We start from the raw sequence: 24,938 nt of genomic DNA, 5'->3' as shown, positions 1-24,938 counted from the left end.
CATCTCAACATTAAATCTCACATTACAAAATTACATTTTGGCAGAGGGGGTGGAAAAACTATTCCTGCTGGTGTGTGGATCAGTAACCTGTGCAGACACAGCTAAAGGAGATAAGAATTTATTGCACAGGGAAATGTTATAGAGGAACTTTAGAGGAAAAGTCTATGGAATTAGGTAAAGGAGCAGTCGAATGCCACAATGGTAGCTTTCCCCGAGAATAGACTTAAATTGTCTCCCTCACTTCGCACCATTCATCATTCCTCTCTTGAAACCCTTGTTCTTGGCTTGTCATCCAAAGCTATTTGCAAAATGCCATTTCAATTCAATGCTCTTTGATGTTCCCATCTTGGCACCATTTCACCCACCAGGCCAAGGAGTCATTAGCGTATAAGTGAAAAAAAACTCATACTGTTCCAAAAATAGGCACTCTTTTGAGATTGCATTTCAGAACATATCTCTAACATCGCCACCATATAATGAGGACATTTCCTCATTAGGAACTTTAATGAAAATTTGGTTACTCATTAATGACATTATATGGTTTTAGAAAAATGTCATTTCAATTAGTTTTTGTACAAAGGCATTCCATGCACATTGTGATGCGCTGTGCCTTGTGTTATTGCCGCTATATCAGATGACTTAAAATTGCCAAGCAAGACTTTAAAAAGACAGTTCAAGCTGACAGGTTGTTCCAGTTTGATTTGCTTCAAGAGAGCTCAGCAACCATGAGGACAATTTTGGCCAGCATTCTGGTCAGTACATGCTTGCAGACTCTCTCGGGAGTTATCGTGGTTCGGGTAAGATCATTGCTCAGACTATATCTCTATTTGACTGCCGTGTAATACACACCTGCCTCTGCTCCCTGCCATTCATCATAACTTTCCTCTACTAATCCAGCAGGTTTAAAGGGAATTCTTGACAGAAGAAGAAAATATGGATCATATCCCAGGAACAAGCGAGGGGAGAATGATCAATGCAAAAGAATACTGTGCGATGTTGGGAACCAAATATTAAAAGAATAAGATTATATTATTTGGTTTGAGCATTATTTTTGTAGACTTTGGTAACTAGACTGTTATGTTGCTGCTCGAGCAACAGAGGTTTCTCTGGTCAATTGACTTTACAGGCTTTCATTGCAGACACAAGCAACTGCGGATGCTTGAACCTGGAGCAATGAACAAACATCCGGGCGGGGGAACTCAATGTGTCGAACAGTGTCGGTGGAGGGGAATAGAAAATCAATGATTCCAGATGAAGGGAAATGTCGACTGTCCATTTCCTTCCACTGGTGCAGCCTGTCCCGTTGAGTTCCTCCAGCAGATTGTTTTTGCCTCAAAGTTTCAACGTCTACCTTGATCATTGAGCTGTGGAGGGGGGAACTGCGGATCCTGGCTTACAGCGAAGATAGACACAAAATGCTGGAGTAACTCAGCGGGCCGGGCCGCCTCACTGGAGAGAAGGAATGGGTGACGTTCGGGCTGAGACCTTTCTTATGAGTCTGGTAATATTTTGCTGTGTGTCTCTTATCTCTCTAAGCTGGGGGCCCATGACTTTCTTTTGGATGATGTGATCCGCCTGAAGGAGGTGATGGATGACGAGATCTTTGAGAGACCACGTTTTACCTACATGGGCACCCGGTCATTCTGCAATAACACAAACCTCCCCGAACCGTTTAGGCCAATCTGCAGCAAGGGAGACGCTCCCCAGGTCTTCTACACACTGAGTAAGTAGCTCAAGGGAAGTTTTTACCATTTATTATTTACTTATATGTGCCATTAAGTGCCGTGTACAAGCGGATGCAAGTATGGATAAGTTGTCTTGGTCCATAGGAAATGCCAGAAACAACATGGTAGAATGAATTCTCAGGAGTACAATATAGATCAATTCTTTAATATTAAAGCAGCTGTTGGACAAACATATTTATCTTAAATAAACTCCAAACAAATTAATATTCACATCCCCCTACCTATCTGTCGTTCTTCACTCCTCCCTGACTCACCTATCACCGCTCACTTCTGCCTCACCGCTGCCTCTCTCTTTATACTGGCTATCTCTCTCCAATTCTGATCCAAAATTTCAACCTGAAATGTCGACAATTCATTTCCATTACAGTTGCTGCTCAACCTGCTCAGTTCCTCCCGCAGATTGTTTGTCGTACCGTGTTGCTTTCTTATATCTTCCATGAAATGTCTGCATATCAGCTTCTAAATATATCTCGTGGGCTATTGCAAGGCCTATATTATAACCCCTTGTAGTTCTCCCACACCTCAACTCTACCTATGTCGCCTCACTCGATGAGTCTGCCAAAATGTCATCTCTCAGTGCTGCTTCGATGTTCTCCCTAATATATAGCGCAACTCCCAGAGCTCTGGGCAGCACAGTGGTTCAGCGGTAGAGTTGCTGCCTTACAGAGCCAGACCCGGGTTCGACCCTGACTACCGGTGCTGTCTGTACAGAGTTTGTATGATCTCCCAGTGACCGCGTGGGTTTTCACCGGGTGCTCAGGTTTCCTCCCTCACTCCAAAGACGTGCAGGTGTGTACGTTAATTGGCTTTGGTAAAATTGTAAATTGTCCCTAGTGTGTAGTGCTAGTCTATGAGGTGATCATTGGTCGGCACAGACTCGGTGGGCTGAAGAGCCTGTTTCCACTCTATATTTCTATAGTCCAAAGTCTAAACAGACCCTACTTTTGATTTGCTGCTGTATCTTGGTATCAAAACAAACAGTTATCAAAGAGTCATGGAGTTTACATCATGGAAACAAGCCCTTTGGCCCAACTTGACCATACTAACCAAGGTGCCTACCTAAGCTGGTGCCTCTGCCCGTATTTAGCCCATATCTCTCTCAACCTTTCTATCCATTAACCTATGTAAACACCTTTTAAACATTGTGATTGTATCTGCCTCAACCACCTCCTCTGGCAGCTTGTTCTATGTACACACTACCTTCTGTGTGAAAATGTTGCCGCTCAGGTGCCCTATAATTCTTTTCCCTCTACTTTAAATCTATGCCTTGCAGTTTTGGATTCCCCTACCCTGGGAAAAAGTCTGTGACCATCTATCCAATCTCTTACCCCTCATGGTTTTATAAACCTCTATAAATTTATCCCTTCATCCTTCTTTGCTCCTGGGTAAACACTCAGCTCATCAAGCCTCAAGACTTAGAACTCAAGCCCACTAACACCAGCAACATCCTTGTGAATCTTTACTGCATCGTTTCCGTTTAATCACATCCTTCCCATAGCATTGCGATCGGAACTCGCATCGTGCTCCAGATGCAGTCTCACCACCATCATACTGTATATAACCTGAACTTGACATTGCTTCCCCCTAACTCACTTCTTTAGTAGTCGCTGTTCCGCCTTCTCACTGCTGGGATTCTTGGTACCAAAACTTATTTTGTTTAAGTTTTTTGAAACAGTATTATTAAGATTATTGAGGCCAGGGGAACTCCTGGGTCAGACCACAACAGACAATTCCATTCGAAGGTAGACACAAAAAGCTGGAGTAACTCAGCGGGACAGGCAGCATCTCTGGAGAGAAGGAACGGGCGACGTTTCGGGGCGAGACTCTTCTTCACACTGAAGCGCCACCCATTCCTTCTCTCCAGAGCTGCTGCCTGTCCTGCTGAGTTACTCCAGCTTTTTGTGTCTATCTTCGGCTTAAACCAACACCTGTACTTCCTTCCTAGATAATTCCATTCACTTGCTTACTTCCCAGCCTCATACTGTCCTCTTCCCCTGTCGGCCGCTACTCAATGGGAACAGCTATACCTCCAGCCAGTGACCTGATCTGCCAGAGGATGGTCCTCTCCTTACAGTGCCCTCGGTACAGCTCTGCCCTCACACAACACCCAACACGGTGGATACCAGGTCTGGCAAGGCTGCAGAATTTGCAGACCACCTGTGACTTGCACTCAATCTGATGGAGGTGCAGTAGAATTGCTGCCTAGCTGCTCCAGTGACCCAGATTCAATATACACCTCCACTACCCATGTGAGTGGAGTTTGCATATTCTCCCTGTGAGCACCTGGATGCACCAGTTTTTGTTCCCCACATCCCAAAGATGTGTGGATGGGCTGGTTAATTTGCCATTGTAATTTGCCCCTCAATGTGCAGGTAAGTGGTGTAATGTGATAGCAGCTGATGGTGATGTGGGGATAATTACATGAGACCTGTGCAGGATTGGGCAAATGGGAGCTCGATGCTCAATGCGAATTTGGTGAGGTAAAGGACATGTTCCCAAGTTGTGTGGCTCCCCGTCTCGAAGGTTGGTTCAACACATACTGGCGTCTTCTTCTGCTGTCTCTCAAAGATAACTCCCCCTGGAGGCCTCCTGGGCAGCAGAAGGTGTGAAGGTCAACTACACTGAGGGAGAAGACCTCTGGTCTCCCATACTGATCGAGGGGGACTGCTGGTCCCTCAAACTGAAAGAGAAGGAACTCTGATCCCTCAGTCTGAGGGAAAAGGACCTATGGTCTCCCGCACTGAGAGAAGAGAACCTCTGGAGATCTCACACTGATGGAGGAGAACCTCGGGTCTCGAGGAGAAGTCAGGTCCCTCACACTGAGGGAGGTAAATCTCTACTCACCCACAGTGAAGCTGCAGATCGAAAGGTCATGGTCATGCAAGCATACTGCATGGAACCAGGCCCTTCAGCCCAACTCATCCATGCCGATCAAGATGTCACATCTAAGCTAGTCCCATTTGCCTGCATTTGGCCTATATCCATCTAAACCTTTCCTATCCATGTATCTGTCCAAATAGCTTTTAAATAGGTGGCTCAGTGGCGCAGCAGTAGAGTCGCTGCCTTACAGCACCTAAGACCTGGGCTCAATCCTGACTATGTGTGCTGTCTGTATGAAGTTCGTACATTCTCCCTGTGACCGTGTGGGTTTTCTCCGGGTGCTCCGGTTTCTTCCAACATTCCAAAGACGTGCAGGTTTGTCGGTTAAGTGGCTTCTGTAAATTGCCCCTAACGTGTAGGACAGATCTCATGCATGGGTGGTCTCTGGTTAGCGTGGACTCGCTGGGCCGAAGAGCCTGTTTCCACGCTATATCTCTCAACAAAACTAAATATTGGCATTGTACCTGCCTCATCTACTTCCTCTGGCAGCTCGTCCAGCATACTACAACCCTCTGAGTAAAAACGTTGCCCCTCAGGTTCATAGCCAATCTTGCCTCTCTCACCTAAACCTGTGACCTCTGGTTCTTGCTTCCCCCACCCTGGGTAAAAGACTGTGCATTCAGGGAAGAGGCACTGGCGCCCAATTGTGGTTGTGTGTCCCAACAAACCCCAAATCCGATCGACGCAGAGGATGGACAAACACAAGCTATTCTTGGAATTCGTTCTTTGTGATAAATGGCAGCGGTAAACCCCAACCAATTGAGGAACCACTCAGTGTTGACCAAACTATTGGTTACTTTGAACCAGAAAAATCAGAACTGAACCTTAAAGCAACACTTCACTTCACACATTTTGTTGACAATATGGTGGTTTGACGCTAAAACAATGCATATGATTTGTGGTACATTGTTAACATATTTCAATCTTTCTTTACAGGGCAGATTGCTACAAACCCTTACCCTTGCACCATCTGTGCCTTCATTGCTTGCATTGGCTGCAGCTAACTTCAATTATGGACATTAATATCATGTGTAAAATATCCATCCTTTTAATATTCTCCTATCCATTCAACTGCGGAGTTCACCAGGAAGGAAGGAAGAAAATTTGTTTTACATGTGATCAATAAGACAGATAAATCGGGAACATCTTGTTCAAAACTTCCGCTGCCTTCAAAGCTTAAATCCTGCAGTAGAGAAGATGATTGCCTTCGGCTGCTGAATATAATTAGTAATGATCGGCTTTGAACTTAATCACAAAAATTTGCATCTCCACTTTCTGAATATGACCGGCAAGGATTCCTTCCTTCAGTGCAGTCTTGTTGCCAACATCCAGTCCAATGATTCTACCAGATTTAAGTTGTCAGAGCTGAGCAAGATGGGAACCAACAAGCCAATGGTCCAATTAGTGATCTGTGCAAAAGAGTCACCCTTGGATTTTTAGTTAATGCACTGTTTAGATGATTTTACTTTATGTCACCAATGTGTGGGTCAACTTTCCCTGTGTCCGAATTAAACACATCTTATGAACAGAGCCAGCTGCAGATTTTTCATAGCATGTATCATTCACAATGGACGGGGTAACAAGCTACCAACTCCACATCGAGAATACAGTTTTGAGTAGAGTACAGGAACACTCATTTAGTTAGTGAAGTATCACAAATGGGGTTTTAGATGGGGTTAAAAGTTAATGCTCCCTGTATCAACGGGATTCTATGAATGGGACCAAAATGACACAACCTGATTGATGTTACTTAGGACCCCATGTATTTTTCTGGATTATCCTGAATTGATCTAGGCTGTAGAGCAGTGCCTATGTACACAAGGACTCACACCGTCCTTCCTTGAACAAAATCAGGTGAATATTTCTACTTCCTGCTTCAGAATACACATTCAGTGTGAGGTTTTGGTTCCTGAACTCAATTTCAGTTAGATTAAACATAAGGTTTAGAATGTAAGCTATTTCAGCTCTGTGGGGATTATACAAATGCAGGTCACATTCTGGCTGCTGGTTTCGACGATCCTGGGTTCAAATCTAGAAACAAGACCACAAATTGGGCTGATGGTGATGCTTTACTGTAGGTAGATCTGCCTGAAGGTCCCCACCTCTGGTGGTCTCGCAGTGGAGTTTGCAAACTCCCCCTGTGGCCACTCGCAGGTTAATTGACCACTGAAAACTGTCCCTTGTATGGCAAAGAATCAAAAGGAAATCAGTGGGCATTGGAGAGGGAAATCTTTGCATGGAAATAAGAAGAGATGGGAGTGGGATTGGTGGGATTGCTCTGTGGAAGATGGAATGGAACTGATGGGCTAAATGGACCCAAGGACACTATTTCATGCGGTATAAATCTATGGCTCAATGACTATCTGTCTTAACAGTTTAGGCTTTGAGAACCAGGTGTTTGCCAGACATTGAGGGCATGGTAGAGGGTGATAGGAAACTGAGCACCGAGTGTGGGGAGATTGGAAATAGATTAGGGAACTGAAGTGTGCAAAATGACAAATCACATTGGTGTGGAATGCAGAGGGGCAATTGGGGAAATTGAGGGAAAAGAGAGGGCTAATAAGTAGATTGTTTAGACGTACATCTATGTACTTCACATCACTCAAAGGAACATTCTTCAGAACACGATGTGAATTGTTAACAATCTCTGGATGTCTGTAGTGACTTTGAACCTCAGCATCACTTTTCATCAGGGTAGCCAGAATTACATACGGTTGAAATTCAAATGCCAGTGTCCGGAACAGACACGATGGATCGAATGCCCTGCATCAGTATTTACCACTTTAACACATTAACAAGAATCCCCGAAAACTCACGGAGTTCATTGAAAAATTAGACTCTACTGCATCCAAACGGTAAACATGAAGAGATGACCATTGGCCAAACTCAGTCGAGACACGACCCTGCTCTTGTCCTAATCTATTTCACTGTGATTTTCATTTGAAACCATAATGTAGGTTTAACGTACACTGTGCTCTAATATACAGGTCTGTTCACATCAGTCTACATGTCCACACATTAGTCAGTATCCAGGACTTGATAGAGGGCCATGTATAGGTCTGTGTGCATGGGTCCATGTACAGGTTCGTGTACGTATCTGTGTGCAGGCCTGTATACCTGCATCCATGTACAGGTGCATCTACAGGTCTATGTTCTGAGGTCCATGTACAAGTCTGTACACAGGTCCACGTTCAGGCCAATGACTGTTGCTGGTAGTGACACACCTATGTGCATGTCCAAGATTCTCTTTATACCTGCGGTTATATCATGTAATGACAGTCTCAATTTGTCCTGTTGAAATTAATAAATCAAATAAAGTAATTCTAAGGGTGTTTTATGTTTTATTAAATGGTTCAATTAATGCCAGCTGAGTATTTACAGGTACTCAGAGCTGGAGCAGTGACTGGGGTGAGCTGGACACTCCTCAAATATACAACGTAACTCTCTCTGCATTAGAGCATCCTACAATTCAATAATTCCATTCTCGCACAAATAGCTTATTTGCAGTAACTAACATGCAGAATGCAGGGCATGCTCAGCATATCTTGAAAGTCAAAAGTTGAAAGTCAGGCTCAGGCAACATCTATGGAGAGAGGAATGTAAGTTATCGTTTCAAGTCCAGAACTGTGGAAATTTAGAAAACAGACATGCTGGAGGAGCGAGGCAATGGAACAAGTTTGTCCCTGGTTTGGGGGAGAAGAAGGAAACACCGATTAATGTCATTCAGGGGAGGCTATTGAAGGGTTCCCAATAGCAGGAGGTGGAAATAGAGAGGGATCTGAATGAAGAGAATTTAATAAACTGCTGGAAGTGTGAGATCAGACACAAAGCTGCCGCACTCCTGAATTACCTGTGAACACCCAGCAGTTCAGCAGTGAACGGAGAAAGGAGAATCTAACTTACTCCAGAATAGTATCAGCAAAGAACCGCAGATTCCGCTTACTACATGAAATATCACAAAGTGCTGGGGGAACTCAGCAGGCAGCATCTCTGGAGAACACGGATAGGCGACCTTTCTATCGTTCAATATTTTACTCATGGTCCCTAACCTCTAAGTTCAGAGACATAGGAAGCTTGCTGAATGTATTGGGTTGCAGGGACAATTTGACAGCTTCTCCAGGGGCTAAATCAGTGACCAATGCAAATGAATGTTCAATGGGACAGGGCCTAAGGGAAGGCCACATCGACATTGGTGTAAAACTGCAGTCTGAAGGGCAAGGAAAATGTGGCAAATTATCGTTCGATTTTTGTAATATAGTTTAGTTTATAGGTTCAGCATGGAAATAGGTCCTTAGGCCCCACCAAGTCCATGCCATCTATCAATCACACTAGTTCCATGTTATCCCACACTCATCTTCACGGTGGAAGTTTTACAACAGCCAATTAACTTACAAACACACACATCTTTGGGATGTGAGAAGAAATCAGAGCACCCAGAGGAAACCCATGCAGTCACAGGGAGAACATGCAAACTCCATATAGACAGCACCCAATGTCATGATGGAACCCGATTTTGTGGTGCTGTGAGATTGCAGCTCTACCTGCTGTGCCATCGTGCCACCCAAAATAACATAAGGATGTTTTCTATTGAGAATACAAGAAGTAGAAAAGGCTGCTGGCTTTCACCTTCACGTCTAGTTGACTGCAGCAAATTTAATATTTTGCCCTGTTGTCATTAACAGTACAGGCAAGTTATCAAAGATAGACACAAAAAGCTGGAGTAACTCAGCGGGACAGGCAGCATCTCTGGAGAGAAGGAATGGGTGACGTTTCGGGTCGAAACCCTTATGAGGGGAGGAGAGGTGGTTGCAGTGATAGGTTGAATTATTGGAGTATATGATCATGAAAAAAATGACAAAGGAGGCCATCCTGCCCCATTATGTCTCCTTCCAGCTCAGGGCCCATAGTCCTGTAATTTACAATTACTTAAAATACATGTCCAAATACTAATTATCTGTGATGAAGGTTTATTCCTCCACATCTCTTTCAGAAGAGAGAACGCCACACCATACTACCCTCTCATCCTTTGACAAATGACACTGAGTTAAGTCCGCAGACTCCTGCTCCACACAAAATAACACACTTTCCTCATTGCTACAATTTTCAGATCCAATTTCTTTTACTCTCCAATTAATTTCCTGGGCTTCCATTTTTTTACCTACTGTATCTTGTGGACTGTTGTCAAAAGCCACGCTACAATGCATGTAGACTGTCAAATGTATTGACCTTTTCAAAAGTTCCCAAAACATTTAAGTTAGTAAAATAGTTCACCTCCATTAATGGGTGCACGTTGATGCTCTCTGATCAATCCATGCCTTTATAAATCTTCCCACTATCAATGTTGATCTGATTAGCAAAAAGAAGAGGAAAAATACAAAACGCTGGAGTAACTCAGCGGGTCAAGCACCATCCCTGGAGAACATGGATACGTGCTATTTTGGGTCAGGTCTCTTCTTCACACTGGTTGGAATAACTTGTTCATACAGAAGGGTTGTTGGTGCCTGGAACACACTGCCTGCGCTGGTTGGGGAGGCAGATCCGATTATGGCATTTAAGAGGCTTTTAGATAGGCACATGGGTATGTAGGAAATGGAAGTATATAGAACATGTGCAAGCAGATGGCATTAGTTTAACTAGGCATCGTTTTCAGCATGGACATTATGGGCTGAAGGGCCTGTTCCTGTGCTGTGTTGTTCTATATGCAGGAAAGAACTGCAGATGCTGATTTAAATCGAAGGTCAACACAAAATGCTGGAGTAACTCAGCGGGACAGGCGGCATCTCTGGAGAGAAGGAATGGGTGACGTCTCGGGTCGAGACCCTTCCTCAGACTGTTGTCGGGGAGTGGGTGATATAGAGATAAAATGTAGTCGGATGGGAGAACTGGGAAGGGGGAGGGGATGGAGAGAGAGGGAAAGCAAGGGCTACTTGAAGTTAGAGAAGTCAATGTTCTTACCACTGGGGTTTAAGCTACCCAAGCGAAATATGAGGTGTTGTTCCTCCAATTTGCACTGGGCCTCACTCTGACAATGGAGGAGGCCCAGGACAGAAAGGTCAGGATGCGAATGGGAGGGGGAGTTAAAGTGCTGAGCAACCGGGAGATCAGGTAGGTATAGGCTGACTGAGCGGAGGTGTTCAGCGAAACGATTGCCGAGCCTGCGCTTGATCTCGCCATATACAGGAGCCGGCACCTGGAACAGTGGATGCAGTAAATGAGGTTGGAGGAGGTGCAAATGAACCTCTGCCTCACCTGAAAATACTGTCGCCATCCTTGGATGGAGTCGAGGGGGAAGGCAAAGGGGCAGGTGTTGCATCTCCTGCAGTCAGGGCCGCCTTTAACCGATTGGACCGATTGCTCCCAATTGGCCCCCGCGCTAGAGTAATGAAATCATTTGGAGCAAAGATCTTATAGCGCAAGATGGTCCACTCTTGCGAAATACAATGGACTGACGCGTAGTCAGCACCAAAGATCCTATAGCAAAGGGGAGAAGGGGTGTGCGGCCCGGGGCAGCGGGGAGAGGGGCATAGTAGGGGGGAGACATTGTGGGGGGGGGGGGGGGGGGGGGGGGGGCTAGGGAGGGGGGGGGGGGGGGGGGGGGGGGGGGGGTGGGGAGTTGAGGGTGGGATAGGGCCTAGTGTGTGTGTGTGAAGTTGCGGGGAGGTTTACAATGTTTCTTATTTAATGTCCCTTGTCTAGTCTGAAATAAAGTCCATCATTGGATGTAAAAATCAGAAGAAATATAATTGTGTGTGTTATATGATTACATACATTTATATCACATTCATATATGTGTTTATAAACATTTTATTCTTTAACACGAATTAACAGAATTATGAACTAACAGAATTATGAATCTAACCCTATATCACGTACCAAAAACTGTTCCACCGCAATGTTAATTACCCTGCGAGTCGGGTCGGGTAGGTCCCGGTTACTACAAAATCAACTCAAACACTGCTTGTGAGCCATTTAAAAAGAAATGATTTAAAAAACATTACCACAGTCTAATTTTATTCTTGACAAGAAGTATGAACTGACAAAATTATGAATCTAACCCTATATCACACACACAAACTGTTGCCCCGCAACGTTGATTACACTGCGAGTCGGGTCGGGTCGGGTCAGGTCGGCTCCGGTTACTAAAATGGGCGGAGAAAAATGCCCAGGATCCCCTCCGTAGCGTACTACACGTCAGCCCATTGCATTTCGCAGGAGTAAGCTATCTTGCTCCGCTATAGGATCTTTGGTCCGCACCAGAGCGCAACCTCCGTCATTTCAGTAACCCCGTCCCGACTTCAGTTATGCCTCTCGCAGCATTGCGGGAGAACAGTTTAGGTGTTTTTAAATGTTTTAAATGTTTGTTATCATTTTCTTTTCAAACGGCATATACCTTGTACAGGGAGGAACTGCAGATGTTGGTTTAAACCGAAGACAGACACAAAAGGCTGGAGTAAATCAGTGGATCAGGCAGTATCTCTGGAGAGGACTCGGTGATATTTCGGGTCGACTTTTTCCAATAGCTGCCATGAGGGGAGAAGCGCCGGCACCAAGAGCATGCGAACTCGTGGCCAGACGCACGAAAGCAACGCTCATAGAGCGGCATTGGTAGACATTTCGGGTCAAGACCCTTCTTCAGACTGATAGTCAAGGGAAAGGGAAACGGGAGATATCGGCATATCTTCCATTCATTTGTCCTTAGTACCGTCTATATCTCTTGTTCCTCTTTCCCCCCCGGGTCAGTCTGAAGCAGGGTCTCGACCCGAAATGTCACCTACAAAGATCTTTGGTCACCTATTCCGCTCTATGGTCGTTGCTTTTGTTCGTCTGTCCGCACGTTCGCTCGCTCTTGGTGCCGGCGCTTCTCCCCTCAGTCTCCGCCAAACACACACACACACACACACAGAGCATGTCCGGCAGATCGGTGCGGGCCGAGACCAGGAGCAGGGCGGTGGATGACATCAAACGGGTCATCGCAGCTAGCGAAAAAGTACGGAAATGGTAAGGGGGAAATTAAAATAAAACCCCGAAGGAAATAGATGTTTACCAAAACAAAGTGGGGCCGGCAATCGCTCCATGTCCGTGGCGGGGGGGATGGTCACCATGCTTCACGCACACAGCCCCGGCTCCTCCCCCCTCCCCCCTAAAAAAAAGCAAGGCAAACAATTGGGCTGCAGACACCCGACAACCAAAATTCATTTTGTGAACACAAACTTGTTAAAAAAAGGGCTGCAGCCACTTTACAGCCACTTCGAAGGGACTCACCGTGGAGTAGATTTGCGTTCAGTGTTATTCACAGCTCAGAGAGCCGTGACCTTCTCGCTTCCAGGTCTGGCAGAGACTGAGAGAGGCACGACATTTCCTGGTATTATAGTCCCTCCCCCTGCCGCCAGTGGGGGCAGCAGAGAGAATGGGGAATTTTGTAAAAACATTAATATCTCTCTCATTTTTAATTGACGGAACAGATCCTCCGCACTCATACGGCAGAGGGGGGCTCTGAGCGAGGTCGGCAAAAATGATGGCCGTAGGTGGTGCCGTTCTCTCGGAAATCGCAGCACAGTCGCCAAAAGCGGTCAAGATCAGAGATTTAGTAATATAGATAGATAGATGTAGCTTAGATCTGTTTGGTCCATTAACTCGCAGGCACTTTTTAAGCGCACATTTTGATTACTTTCCATTCTACCATAGAGATATAAAGTCTATAATGGACTATTTGTATTTCTATGATTCTAAAGACCTTGGCTAGGAACCTGGGGCTCACCACAATTGTTCCCAATTGGGCCCCGCACCTCCTAAGGCCGGCCCTGTGTGTTGTTCCAAGTTTGCGGTGGTTGTGGTGCGTTTCCCCCAGCCATCTTGCCCAGTGCACGTTGGCCGGCACAGTTCACCAGCCCTTGTTAGCAGAGGCTTTTGGTGCAGGTGTTACCCGAAGCACAAAGGTTTTGTGGAGGTTCTGCATTAGGATCGGGCATGCAGCGAGCTAGCGAGAGGGTCGTCAGATCAGATCAGCCCAGATTGCTGAGTGGCCAAAGGACAGATTTTAATGTGTCGTTGTTAAACTGTTCCATCTGTGCGGGATCACCAGCTCTCTCTCTCTCTCCCAGAAGCCCTACCCCAACTGTCGACAAAGTCTGACTGACAAAATGCTCCCACTCATATTACGGGTTGGGTCCGCGTTTGCCCACTCGCTGGGGCGGGCGGCACTTCCTTCAAAGAGAGCAAGAACAGGTTCCGTCAGCTGGGGAGCTGTGACCCACTCCTGACGGAATCCTCTATTTTGGCTATGGTTCAAATGGCTGCAGATTCTCATCATTATCACCGCCCGGTCACCCGGACCCGGCTCCCAACTGTGTGCCCCGACAGACTGGAACCAACCCCAGAGGTTAAAGCCACAACATCTTTATTTAAGACAACCCACCTGGAAAGCTTAACCAGCCTGTTGGAATCCAATCTGAACTTTCCAACCCCCCCTGCTCTAAGAATCCATCACTGAAGCACTCCACAAACTCCCTTTCTTGGGATCCAGTACCAACCTGATTTTCCCAGTCTACCTGCATGTTGAAATCTCCAATAACAACCGTAGCATTACCTTTGTGACATGTCAATTTTAACTAATTTCACACTGCATTTCTCATTGGGGAATCCAAACTGAGTTTAGACTGTACATTAAAGTCACAGCATGGAATCAGGCTCCACCACGCTGACCAGGAAGGTTGTTTCGATCATTGACAGGTTCGTTCCAGGCATTCTTGCGTTTTCAAGACTGGTGCTGTATTGAGTCAATAATTTAAATAGATACAATTGTGGACTGTAGTACGTTGCGGCCGACTGCTGACATATTTGACGGATTAATCTATATTACTAAAAGTCTCATCTTGACCACTTCCTGTTGAACTGCATATTGATTTTAGAAAAAACACTGCCACTTACGGCTGTGATTTTTGACCATCTTACTCAGAGTCCCCCCCCCCCCACTGGGCAGGACAAGAGGATTTATCCCATCAATGAAAAATAAAAGACTTTTTAATGTTTAAATAATGATAAGATTCTCTCTCCTGTCAATCACGCCATGAAGGCCACGCCCCTTCTGGTGGGAGGGGGAGGGAACTATAAAACCGGAAGCAGACGCTGGCGCTGTGAGGCATTCCCATCAACATTCAATAATTCCCAGCAACATTCAAAATCGGGCATTGAGAATATGTACAGGTGCAATAAAAACAACTCCAACAGCAGCATTACAGGTTGAAATGGGGAGATGCCTCTAGAGATTAGAAGGGTACAGCTTTCATTGAATTACTGGATTAACCTACAGGGCCACAGTCAAGAACACCCAGCACAAGTTACTGTCAAACCATGCTGGGAAAAGGAGAGAAGGGAAACAAAAAGTTTTGGATGGACAGTGACCCAGAGAGCATTACAAATCAGCATAGCACAATTTTACTTCGGAGTCACGTGAGTGACTACGTGAAGAACCCCGCTAAGACGCATGCGTGTCATATCGCTACACGCATTGCAACGAGTCACAGCAGGGGGAACGATGTTCCCCTAGCGGCAAAATTTGAAAGCCGGGAACAGCAGGTAAGAGACTCTGCGTTCCTTCCACTTACCTTTTAGCTGGAGACATGGACCGGATCCACGAAGGCTGCGGGAAAGCTGGCGGGGGAGAACCGCAGAATTGCGGGCAGTCGGCAGCAGCAGCAAACGGCACGCCGATCTCCCGTAATGGGAACAGCTGTGCCCGACTTCCCTCCCGACTTCGCTCCCGCGCCTGCCCCGGCCAGTCGGGAGAAGTGAGCGGCTGGAGGAGATCCTAAGCAGCCGCGAGCGACCAGTGCCCGTGAGCACCGGGGTCGGTTGGAGCGGCTGCAGCCTGCAGAATAAAGAGCAGCCGGGAGCGGCCAGTGCCCGAGAGCATTGGAGCCAGTTGGACCGGCTGCAGGAGCAGTACCCCTTGTGGGGCTGCAGAGTGGAAATACTCCAAAGAGGCAAAGCCACAGTGCGCAACTAACAAGCCCACAGCAGTACTCCTTGTGGGGCGGAACAGAGTTTCTCACTCAGCAGAGGGGAACACCGAGAGTCAATCCTGGGCTGGCTGCCGGAACTGGAGCAGGAGCAGCCTCAGGAGTAACGGCTTCAGGAGCAGCCGCGATGGCCAGTGATCATGTGTATTGGAGCCAGTTGGGTGCCAGAGAGCATCGGGACCAGCTGGATCGGCTGTTGGAGCAAGTAAGTGGCAGCTCCATGAGATGGAGACTAGTCACAGAGCGGCAGCTAGTAAGACCTACAGCAGTACCTCTTGTAGGGCTGCACAGTGTTCTCCCTCATCAGAGGGGAGTATAGGAGGTCAATTTTGGGCTGCACTTGAACAGGGGAGCAGAACATACCCCTAGTACACTTAGGGTGCAGAAAACCTATGGGAAAACGCTTACCATCAAGGAACTGCAAAACCTGAATGTTCCCAGTATCAACCAAAACATGGTAGGGCAGGGAATTGAAACGGAAGAAAGTTCTAATCCTAACAGCGGGACGGGATCAGTCGCACTATAAACAGAGACATGACACTAGATCACCAGGATGCACTGGCCTTATATGCTAATCTGGAACCTCCCAACCTCCAATATTAAAATTTGGAGGCATCTTATCTTAACAGGGAAAGAACTTCACATAGAGGGAACTCTGGGGCACATTAAGGAACGTCTTAAAAACGACTTTCTGGGAAATGTGCTACCCTCATCAGACACCGGCACCTCAACGACCACGGAGGATGCTGAAATAGTAACAAACCTATTAATAGTAACCAGAGAGGTTGGTGGGAGATAACAGATCCATCTGTATGCATAGAATTATTCTACCGACACTTAAAATTCAGAGTTATAAGGGTATATCTTAGAATTATTAATTCCATTATCCTCCAGTACAGCATGTACCAAACTGAATGTTCATGCTTAATGGGTAAGAATCAACTAAAGCGCATACTGAACTACAGTGCCCATATATTATAGGAGTTATGGAGGACATCCAACACATATCACAGGAATTTGTGTCCTAAATATCCTTATCATAATTTAGAGGTGGTTGCCACTTCATCTTAGATTGACTAATTTGAATGCTTCGTACTTTATATTCATTACAGATGGGAACCATTGGTGCAACTAAGGTATTGATCCTAGGGTACTACATGGCAAGCACGGTATTAAAAGATGCTTGCTATATAGTACTCATTGGAGGTGCCCACAGATGTATTTAACACAACAGATCATCTGCTGTCCACCGTTAACACAGTTCACATGGCAGTGACTTTGCCGCAAGAAACGGTAAGCCTTTATGGAGGCTTGCAGGGAACTAAACCATCCATCAGACTGGTAGTAGAATATTGGAATTAGGGGGTGTGTGACAGCCACATGATATCGGACCTTTACATAATCATAGTACAGAGCATAACACGCGTCACTCAAGAAATTATGTGGGGGTCATTCTGACAGACTAATGAAGCAACCAACAGAGGCCACTATGGTAGGAAAATGGTGGAACATACATTAGGCATTGTTCCTAACCAAACACAGTTACCCGTCTATGGAACCACATACTGATGGGCCTTGGATTGGGATGCTACTAATTCCATCTCCAGCTGAGGGGGAGATGGAATGCTCAGGAGGCATCACTACTAACATTGGGCATATATACCTGGGGAAGTGAGAGCTAGACATGGCTTTAAGTCATATTGTTTTGGGTTATATCACCAGTATGTTAGTCTACAAATTGACAACACCACGGGGGTAGCGTATGTCAACCATATGGGTAGAAACATATCGACACCATGTGACTATCTGGCCAACACTATTTGTGAATTGAATTGAATTGAATCCTTTATTGTCAATCAGACCTTTCAGTCTGAACGAAATGTTGTTGCCTGCAACCATACTTGTAATAATAACAACACACAATAAACACAAACCAACATCCACCACAGTGAGTTCACCAAACACCACCTCGCTGTGATGGAGGCAATAGTCTTAGAGTTACTGTCTCTATTGATCTGGATTAATAGCATATCCAGATAGAGATTGGATTTCAGCTTCCAACTACCAGGGAAACTGAATTTAGTGGCAGACAACAGGTCACGCTAAGTCTAAAAACTCTGTATGGATGTTGGATAGAATATGTATTGCTGGAACAGCCGGTATGGAACACCAGATAACAACCTATTCACACCTGGGGCAGTGGTTCAGATGTATCTTCACTGATTGGGGGATCATTTATGCATCCCTCCCTTTGCCTCATCAGTCAGGTATTTAGGAAAAAACTATAGACTCCACGTCTCGAATTTTGATAATACCCGATTGCCCTATGCAACCATGGGCACTGGTGATATCAATATGGGTCAGAACCATACATCACCATCCATCATAGACCTAACTTACTGGGTCTTCCCGCAACAAGGGGAGTTACCCATGTCACTATTATATATATTAACCTATTTATTTTAGAGTTGAAAGCACCTCTTCTACACCTGGGACTGACGGACCGAATGCGGAATTATTTCAGCGGGTCACAGACAGTCCATCCTAACATCAGTACTTGGTATCATCTAGTAATGGGAAGTACTGTCACAACAATAATCATCACCTACAGATCTATGAACATCCCGTCTGTTCTGGAATTCCTGGCAAGCCTCCATTACGATGAGAGGCTCAGTCATAGTGTCATCAACTGCGCCAGAAGTGCTCTGTCAACATACCTGTCGAAGGTACAGAGCGGCATTCTGTTGGGACAAACCCTGGTAAACAAACTCATGAGGGGCATTTTAAAATTAGTCCCCAAGAACCAGGTACCCTGTACTCCCAAATATGGCATGTGAGCATTGTACTGACCATGTTAATAAGGTTGGACAACATGATTAATTCATCTGGAATTTATGGTTTACATCAGTGTAATAGTCATACAGAACAGACAGGGGTCAACACGCCTAAAAACAGAATTCAGAGCCTACCCTACAGATGGTCGTCTCCGTATTATAACTCACTTACTATCATACATGAAGTATACTAAGATCATCAAAGGGAAGAAATGTCACTTTAATCAGCTACTAACAGCCATTCAAAACAGTGACAGTCCAGACCATCTCTAGATGGCTAAAACAAGGCCTAAATAGGCTGGAGTGGACACTAGCATTTCAAATCTCACTCCACCAGGGCTGCAGCTACATTGGCAGCTATGAAGTTGGACGTACCAATGGACCAAATCCTCAAGACAGCAGGATGGCCAATGGAGGAACTTTCCAATGACTTTATAGCAAACCAGTCATTGAACCTGGAACATTTGCAGAAACAAATTTAAGTTCTGTAATATAATATACCCATAAATTGGGGCAATAATTGGTGTTAATATTTTTACTGTTGGGTTTCAATATTGCATTGATGTCTAATGATGTTAACTATTCTCCCCAAAAATCAAGGCAGATGTGATGCATGGACTCATTCCATGGCATGAAATCACAGAGCTTTAAAATCTTCACGTAGTCACTCACGTGACTCCGAAGTAAAATAGTAAGATTAAACGAGAACTTACCAGTTTGAAGTTTGATCTTTATTTTATGAGGAGGAACGTTGAGGGAATACGTGCCCCCCGATCCCACCCTTGATCATAGTCTGAACTGGTATCTGTTGTCTAATCTTACTATGTTTAGTCATTATAGTTATCTGGGATTCCACACCGCTGCTTTGAAGAATGACACGCATGCGTCCTAGCGGGGTTCTTCACGTATTCCCTCAACATTCCTCCTCATGAAATAAAGATCAAACTTCAAACTTCAATCTTACTATTAAATGTGGTTCCAACGTTTCCATTACCTTCAATTCCACCTTGGATACTTCCAGAAGTAACAGTAGACTTTACAATATTAGAACAGAAAAACAAGGATAAACAACATATGTATAATTCAGTCATCATACAGGAATACATTGACAGATACTACAGTTTTGTCCAAATTTATACAGATGCATCAAAAGATTCAGTAGATAAAGTAGGAGTAGCATTTATTGTACCAGAATTTCACATCAAAGTAGGGAAGGGGATCAATAATGAGGTCTCAGTATACACAGGTGAAATGATTGCAATATTGTTAGCGGTACAGTGGGTCGACGATACGAGGCCTTTAAGGACAGTTATTTGTTCAGATTCAAGTTTGGCAATAAAGACTTTACAGCACAGCTATTCAGACAGTAGACCAGACATTTTGATTGAAATACAACAAACACTATTCAGAATTCAAATGATGGGGCTTACGGTCATATTTTTATGGGTACCAGCACACATTGGCATTAGAGGAAACAAAATGGCAGATAAGGTAGCAAAAGAGGTAACAAAAAGAAGTAAGATTGATTTAAGTATTAACATAGGTAAAACTGAAATCAAAGACATTATTAAGCAAAGACTGAAGGAAAGATGGCAAAAGCAATGGGAGGAAGAGCGGAAGGGACGGTGGTTCTACAGAGTCCAGAGGAAAGTGGGAGAAATGAGATGTGCAGGAAAAAACAGAAAAGAGGAGACAGTAATTTCAAGAATTAGATTTGGACACACTGGTCTGAATGGTGCACTTTTTATAATAGGCAAGCATAATACAGGCAGATGTGAATACTGTGGGCAAGAAGAGACAATAGAGCATGTCATTGTACATTGTGAGAGGTATGAGGAGGAGAGAGGACGGATGAGTGAGCAGTTCAGAAAAGAAAGAGTACAATTTGATTTGGTAGATATTTTGCAAGGGAGTTCATATAAGTGCTATCAAATCCTTTTGCTTTTTCTTAGGGTAACCAATTTGTTCGGAAGGATATAGGTTATTAGTATAAGTAATGGTGTTGTTTGATCCACACTCCATGCCAGTTGGTGGTGGTAATGCACCAAAAATGTTGTTTGCCAACCGCCAAAAAACACTACATAGAAGAAGAAGAAGGCGCTGTGAGGCAGCAGCTCTATCTATTGCATGGGGCACATGTTGAAGTCTGCTGTGTGCTTGCATGTGTATGAATCAATAACCTGGCCGTTCATCATGTGAAATCTGACCACACCCAGGCTGGATGCGAGTAGATTCAGATTCAGATTCAGAAAACTTTATTGTCTGTCGTACCAGAAAATCTTCTTGACTGGGTGTTGACTTTTACAGTTTGCATGTTGAGACGTGTACTTACCCTGCAACACTGACAAACAAAGATCGTCGTACCAATCTGGTACCTTTGCTGATAAACCACACAGCTTAGTTTGAGATGTCTGCAGCTAAATACAGTGCCCTCAAATATATAATGTCTGGGATATTATTTATTTATTTGTTTCTGTACTCCACAATTTGAGATTTGTAACAGAACAAAATCTCATGTGGTTAAGCATCACATTTTAATAAAGGCCATTTTGATAGTTTGGTTTCAACATGTTGTTCTTAGAGATAAAAAAATATTGTATAAATGCAGGGTTCTACCAAGAGAGCATGAGCTTCGCCTTCGGGGAGAGAGAGAGAGAGAGAGAGAGAGAGAGGGGAGAGAGGGAGAGGAGAGAGAGGGAGAGAGAGAGAGAGAGAGAGAGAGAGAGAGAGGCTGTGTATTTCTCAGCTCCAGAGGCTGAGAGGTTTTAAGTGGCCTTTCAAGGTTTTTTGGTGGAAGGAAAACGGACAGAGGCGGAGAGGCTTCATAGTTTAACATTGTTGGACTGTTGAAACTTTCCTGTGCTTTAAAAATGCCTCCACAAGTGTGAAAACCCTGAGATTTCTCTACATTGTCGAGGGAGCGGCTGCCATTGGCGGACTGCCAAGAGTGCCTGGAGAGCGAGGGTATGGAGATTTTTTTGGTGTCTTTGTCGTGGTTTTGGCACTGATTCTCTGCCCTAAAGTCATTTTGCACAGTGCGGTTGCCTGGCTTAATGTGAAGAAGGTGCTTTTGGTGTCAGCAAGAAAAGGCGAGGTCTTTTTATCGGCAGTGGAGTGAATTTGGAGGAGTTTCTACGTTCAGCTGGAGGACTTTGCTTTTTGAGGATTGCTTTGGACTGTGACTGTCCCTGGGAATTGAATTGCTGAGCTGCTGGGGTGCCGGGAGCTGGTTTGTGCCTCTATCCCGGATGGCGATGGCGGGGGCTCGGCCGAAGGCGAGGAGCTACGCAGTAGCGACATCAGCAGCGGAAGCGAGGACATCTGAACATGAGCATCATGTTGACTTGGACTGGGACAGTTTTGGTATCTCGGTTCAAACTGGGCCCCAGATGTCCAGGGGATTAATTACGAAGGCTATGAATGCCCTTCTTGGTAGGGGGGCTATTGTCTCTTCCGAGCTCGAGAGGGGAAAGGTTGAGATGATTTTGAAGACCCGGGAGGATGTGGTCAAAGTGTTGGAGAGGGGGATTTCAGTGGGGGGGGTCCATATACAGGTGGACCCATGGGTGTCCAGGGTGAGACCGGTTCTCCTGCGGAGTTGCCCCACATGTATTCCGGATGCGACACTCATTCCACACCTGTCTCAGATTGGGGAGGTGCGGTCTAAGTGCTTTAGGCTCATGCACCCTGGGGGGGACCCGGAGGAAAAAGGGATTTATAGTTTCAAAAGGAGGGTGTTCGTGAAGGTGGGGGAGGGGGAAGGTGATGAGGGGAGTTTCGAGGTGGAGTGTAGGGGTCTCCCCAGAACCGTGCGTTGGAGTTGGGGAAAGGCACGGTGTCATGCGTGCAGTGGTTATGGACATCTCCGAAAGGAATGTCCTAATCAAGGGGTCGCTGCTCGAACTTCTCGTGCAGCGGCCCAGGAATGCACTGCTGGCCCATCAGGGGGTGCTCGTCAGGTGTCGGAGGGGCGGGGTGGAATCGCTGACCTGGCAGGGGCTGCCGGCTCTGCCTCGGTGATCCGGGGTAGCGGGGATAGCCCTTCTGGGTCTGAAGTTTCAGCCTTGGGGACCCGGGGCAGCAAGGGCCCCCGCCCCCTACATCCTGAACCTGAGGGGGTGGCTGAAGGTGAGACACAGGGTGAGGGGGGAGGGAAGTGGGAGCAGCAGAAGAAGAAGAAGAGGAATAAGCAGATAAAGACCACCCAAGCGAGTCAAAAGCAGGAGGGTGTGCTACTGCCGAGTGCGGGGATCACCCAAGGGGCGCCTGTCAGCTCCGGGGGGGTCCAGAATGAAGCTGCCGTGGCCAAGCAAGGAGCTGAGGAGGCTCTGAAGGGGGTAGGGAAGGCAAAACGCGTGGGTGGTAAAGAGGCGGGGGGGTAGTGTGGAGGAGGAAGGCCCTCTCCTTATGGAGGTTACCACACCGCCGCATGCTAGTGGGACAAAAAGGAGGATTGGGCCTGGTGAGGAAGAGCAGGGACGTGAGTCCAAAGTTAGGGGGGTGGAGTTTTCCAGACCTTCCACCACCGATGTGGTTGGAGGTCAGGAAATGACGTCGTCTGGGTTGGAGGTTGAGCATCCACCTCAGGGATCTCTCGAGGGTACCACAGGGTCAGGTGATGGGGTAGACCCCTCTGGAGTTGTGTCCTCTGGGCGGGGGGATGTCCTTTTGTCTCAGGGGCCCTCCGAGGGGGGATCTCATCGTGTGTTGATCTTGGCTCCCCTGGGGGTGTGTCTTCTGGGTCGGAGGAGGTCCCATCGTTTCAGAGGCCTACTGAGGGTGTTTAGCACGCAGGAGGGTGGGGGTAAGCTCCCTGGTAGTGCGGACCCTGAGACGGGGGATGAGCAGAGTCAGACCAGTGGGGGGGGGGGGGGGGGGGGGGGGGGGGGGGGGGGGGGGGGTCGGGGGGAGTGGTGTTCAATCAATCAGTGCTCAATTTGAGAGCCAATGGTGGTTCTGAGGTGGGTATTGTATTGCCGGTTGATTTAGCAGGGGAGGGGAAAAAAATCTAGTGGAGAGCCTCTGGGTGTTGCCAGTGGAGGGGGTGCTTTCGGTGCTGTGGAGGTCGGAGTTACTTCAGGCAGCGACCTTCTTTCAGATTCTGGGGGTGCCAGTTTACCACAGACCCTGGGGGGTGCCTCTTATTTTCTCTTCCCCAGGCCCAGATATAGAGGGTGAGGACAGAGCGCAGGAGCCCAGCCAGTCAGTGGGCTGCGTGACGTGGAGAGGGGATTCGGGACCCTTCCCCGGCATTGATCCTGGGGGTGGTATCATGCCGGAGGAGAGGGAGAGTGGAGGGGCCGATTTGTGTGAAGGGGTTGGCGAAATTCCAGAGAGCTCTGGTTTTTCGAATTCTGAAAATGACCTTGGTGATGCTGAGCGTGTTGTGTCAGGTGCGAGTAACTTGGACGACAGCCCAGGATCCAAGGTTGAGTCTCATGAAAGTGTTATCTGTGAAGTGAGGGAGTTTTTAAAAACAAGCCGCACTAATAGAACAAGGTTAGAGGCGGCTAAGAGACGGTGGGCTGATCTGTCGTCCTTAGTTAAAACTCTCGAGGCTATCCTTGCGACCAAGGATAGTGATCTTCTTGGCTCTGAGCAGTGTCAGTTTTAGGGACTTTTTGGAGTTCCTAAAAAGAGAGGGGGCTACAGAGCCCAGGAGGAGAAGTATGAGGATTTCAATTTAATGTACCAGTGCATTCACGTTAGCTACCCTAAACTTAAACGGGAGTAGAGCGAGTTTTCGCCGGTTCCAGCCTTTATCGGTCCTTAGGGAGGGGAAATTTGCAGTGTGTTTTCTGCAGGAGACGCATACTGTTGTCAAGGATGAACCCACTTGGAGGTTGGAGTGGGAAGGAGAGGTCTATATGAGTCATCTTAGCTCAAATTCGAGTGGGGTGGCCATTCTGTTGGCTCAGAATTTCTTGCCCAATATTATAAAAGTGCAAGAAGTTGTGCCAGGACGTTTGCTCCATCTGGCCGTGAGCCTGGATGGCATGCCGTTGCATTTCATTAACGTGTATGCCCCCAGCTCCGGCACGATGCAGGCCTGTCCTACTTCCGGAAGTGAATGCTCTGTTGAGCACTATTGATCGGGGAGAGTGTGTCTTCCTTGGGGGGGACTTTAACTGCACACTTGAGGTGCGAGATCGTTCTGGTACTCAGTGTGCTCCTGCTGTAGCAAAGAAGCCGGGAGGGTTGATTGATTCTTTTGAGTTGGTTGATGCGTGGCGGGACCTCAACTCAGACTCCACTGCTTTTTCGCGGAGGTCTGAGGGCGGTGGTTCCCGCATTGATCGAATATATATCTCCCGAGCGTTTGTTTCCCGTGTCTCAGCGGCCTCAATGCAGCTGGTGCCATGCTCGGACCACTGTCTGGTGCGTGTGGATTTTAATCCAGCACGCGTTCGGGCTGGGTCTGCGTACTGGCACTTTAATAACCGGCTGCTGGAGGATCGGTG

General features: G+C 46.5%; 1 protein-coding gene across 1 annotated transcript; it reads left to right on the top strand.

Annotated features, from left to right (window-relative positions):
• The first annotated feature begins 457 nt into the window (after positions 1 to 457).
• LOC129711673 (guanylin-like) lies at positions 458 to 10,556 on the top strand. Its single transcript, XM_055659498.1, has 3 exons — positions 458 to 797; positions 1,537 to 1,723; positions 5,562 to 10,556. Exons 1-3 carry the CDS (start codon positions 726 to 728, stop codon positions 5,627 to 5,629), a joined length of 327 nt encoding a protein of 108 aa, XP_055515473.1. The 5' UTR covers positions 458 to 725; the 3' UTR covers positions 5,630 to 10,556.
• Positions 10,557 to 24,938: the final 14,382 nt, after the last annotated feature.

Source organism: Leucoraja erinacea, chromosome 30 (assembly GCF_028641065.1).
Source record: "Leucoraja erinacea ecotype New England chromosome 30, Leri_hhj_1, whole genome shotgun sequence".
In the NCBI taxonomy this organism is placed as follows: Eukaryota; Metazoa; Chordata; class Chondrichthyes; order Rajiformes; family Rajidae; genus Leucoraja; species Leucoraja erinaceus.
Note: the sequence above shows the minus strand (reverse complement) of the source record. Positions and strands in the feature narration are given on the sequence as shown.

What these genes read in the sequence shown, in the direction of transcription:
- LOC129711673 (XM_055659498.1), top strand. Translation starts at nt 726, where the DNA reads ATGAGGACAATTTTGGCCAGCATTCTGGTCAGTACATGCTTGCAGACT. An exon ending in CGGGAGTTATCGTGGTTCGG is followed by an intron (nt 798 to 1,536) that starts GTAAGATCATTG and finishes TATCTCTCTAAG; the next exon opens with CTGGGGGCCCATGACTTTCT. An exon ending in CCAGGTCTTCTACACACTGA is followed by an intron (nt 1,724 to 5,561) that starts GTAAGTAGCTCA and finishes CTTTCTTTACAG; the next exon opens with GGCAGATTGCTACAAACCCT.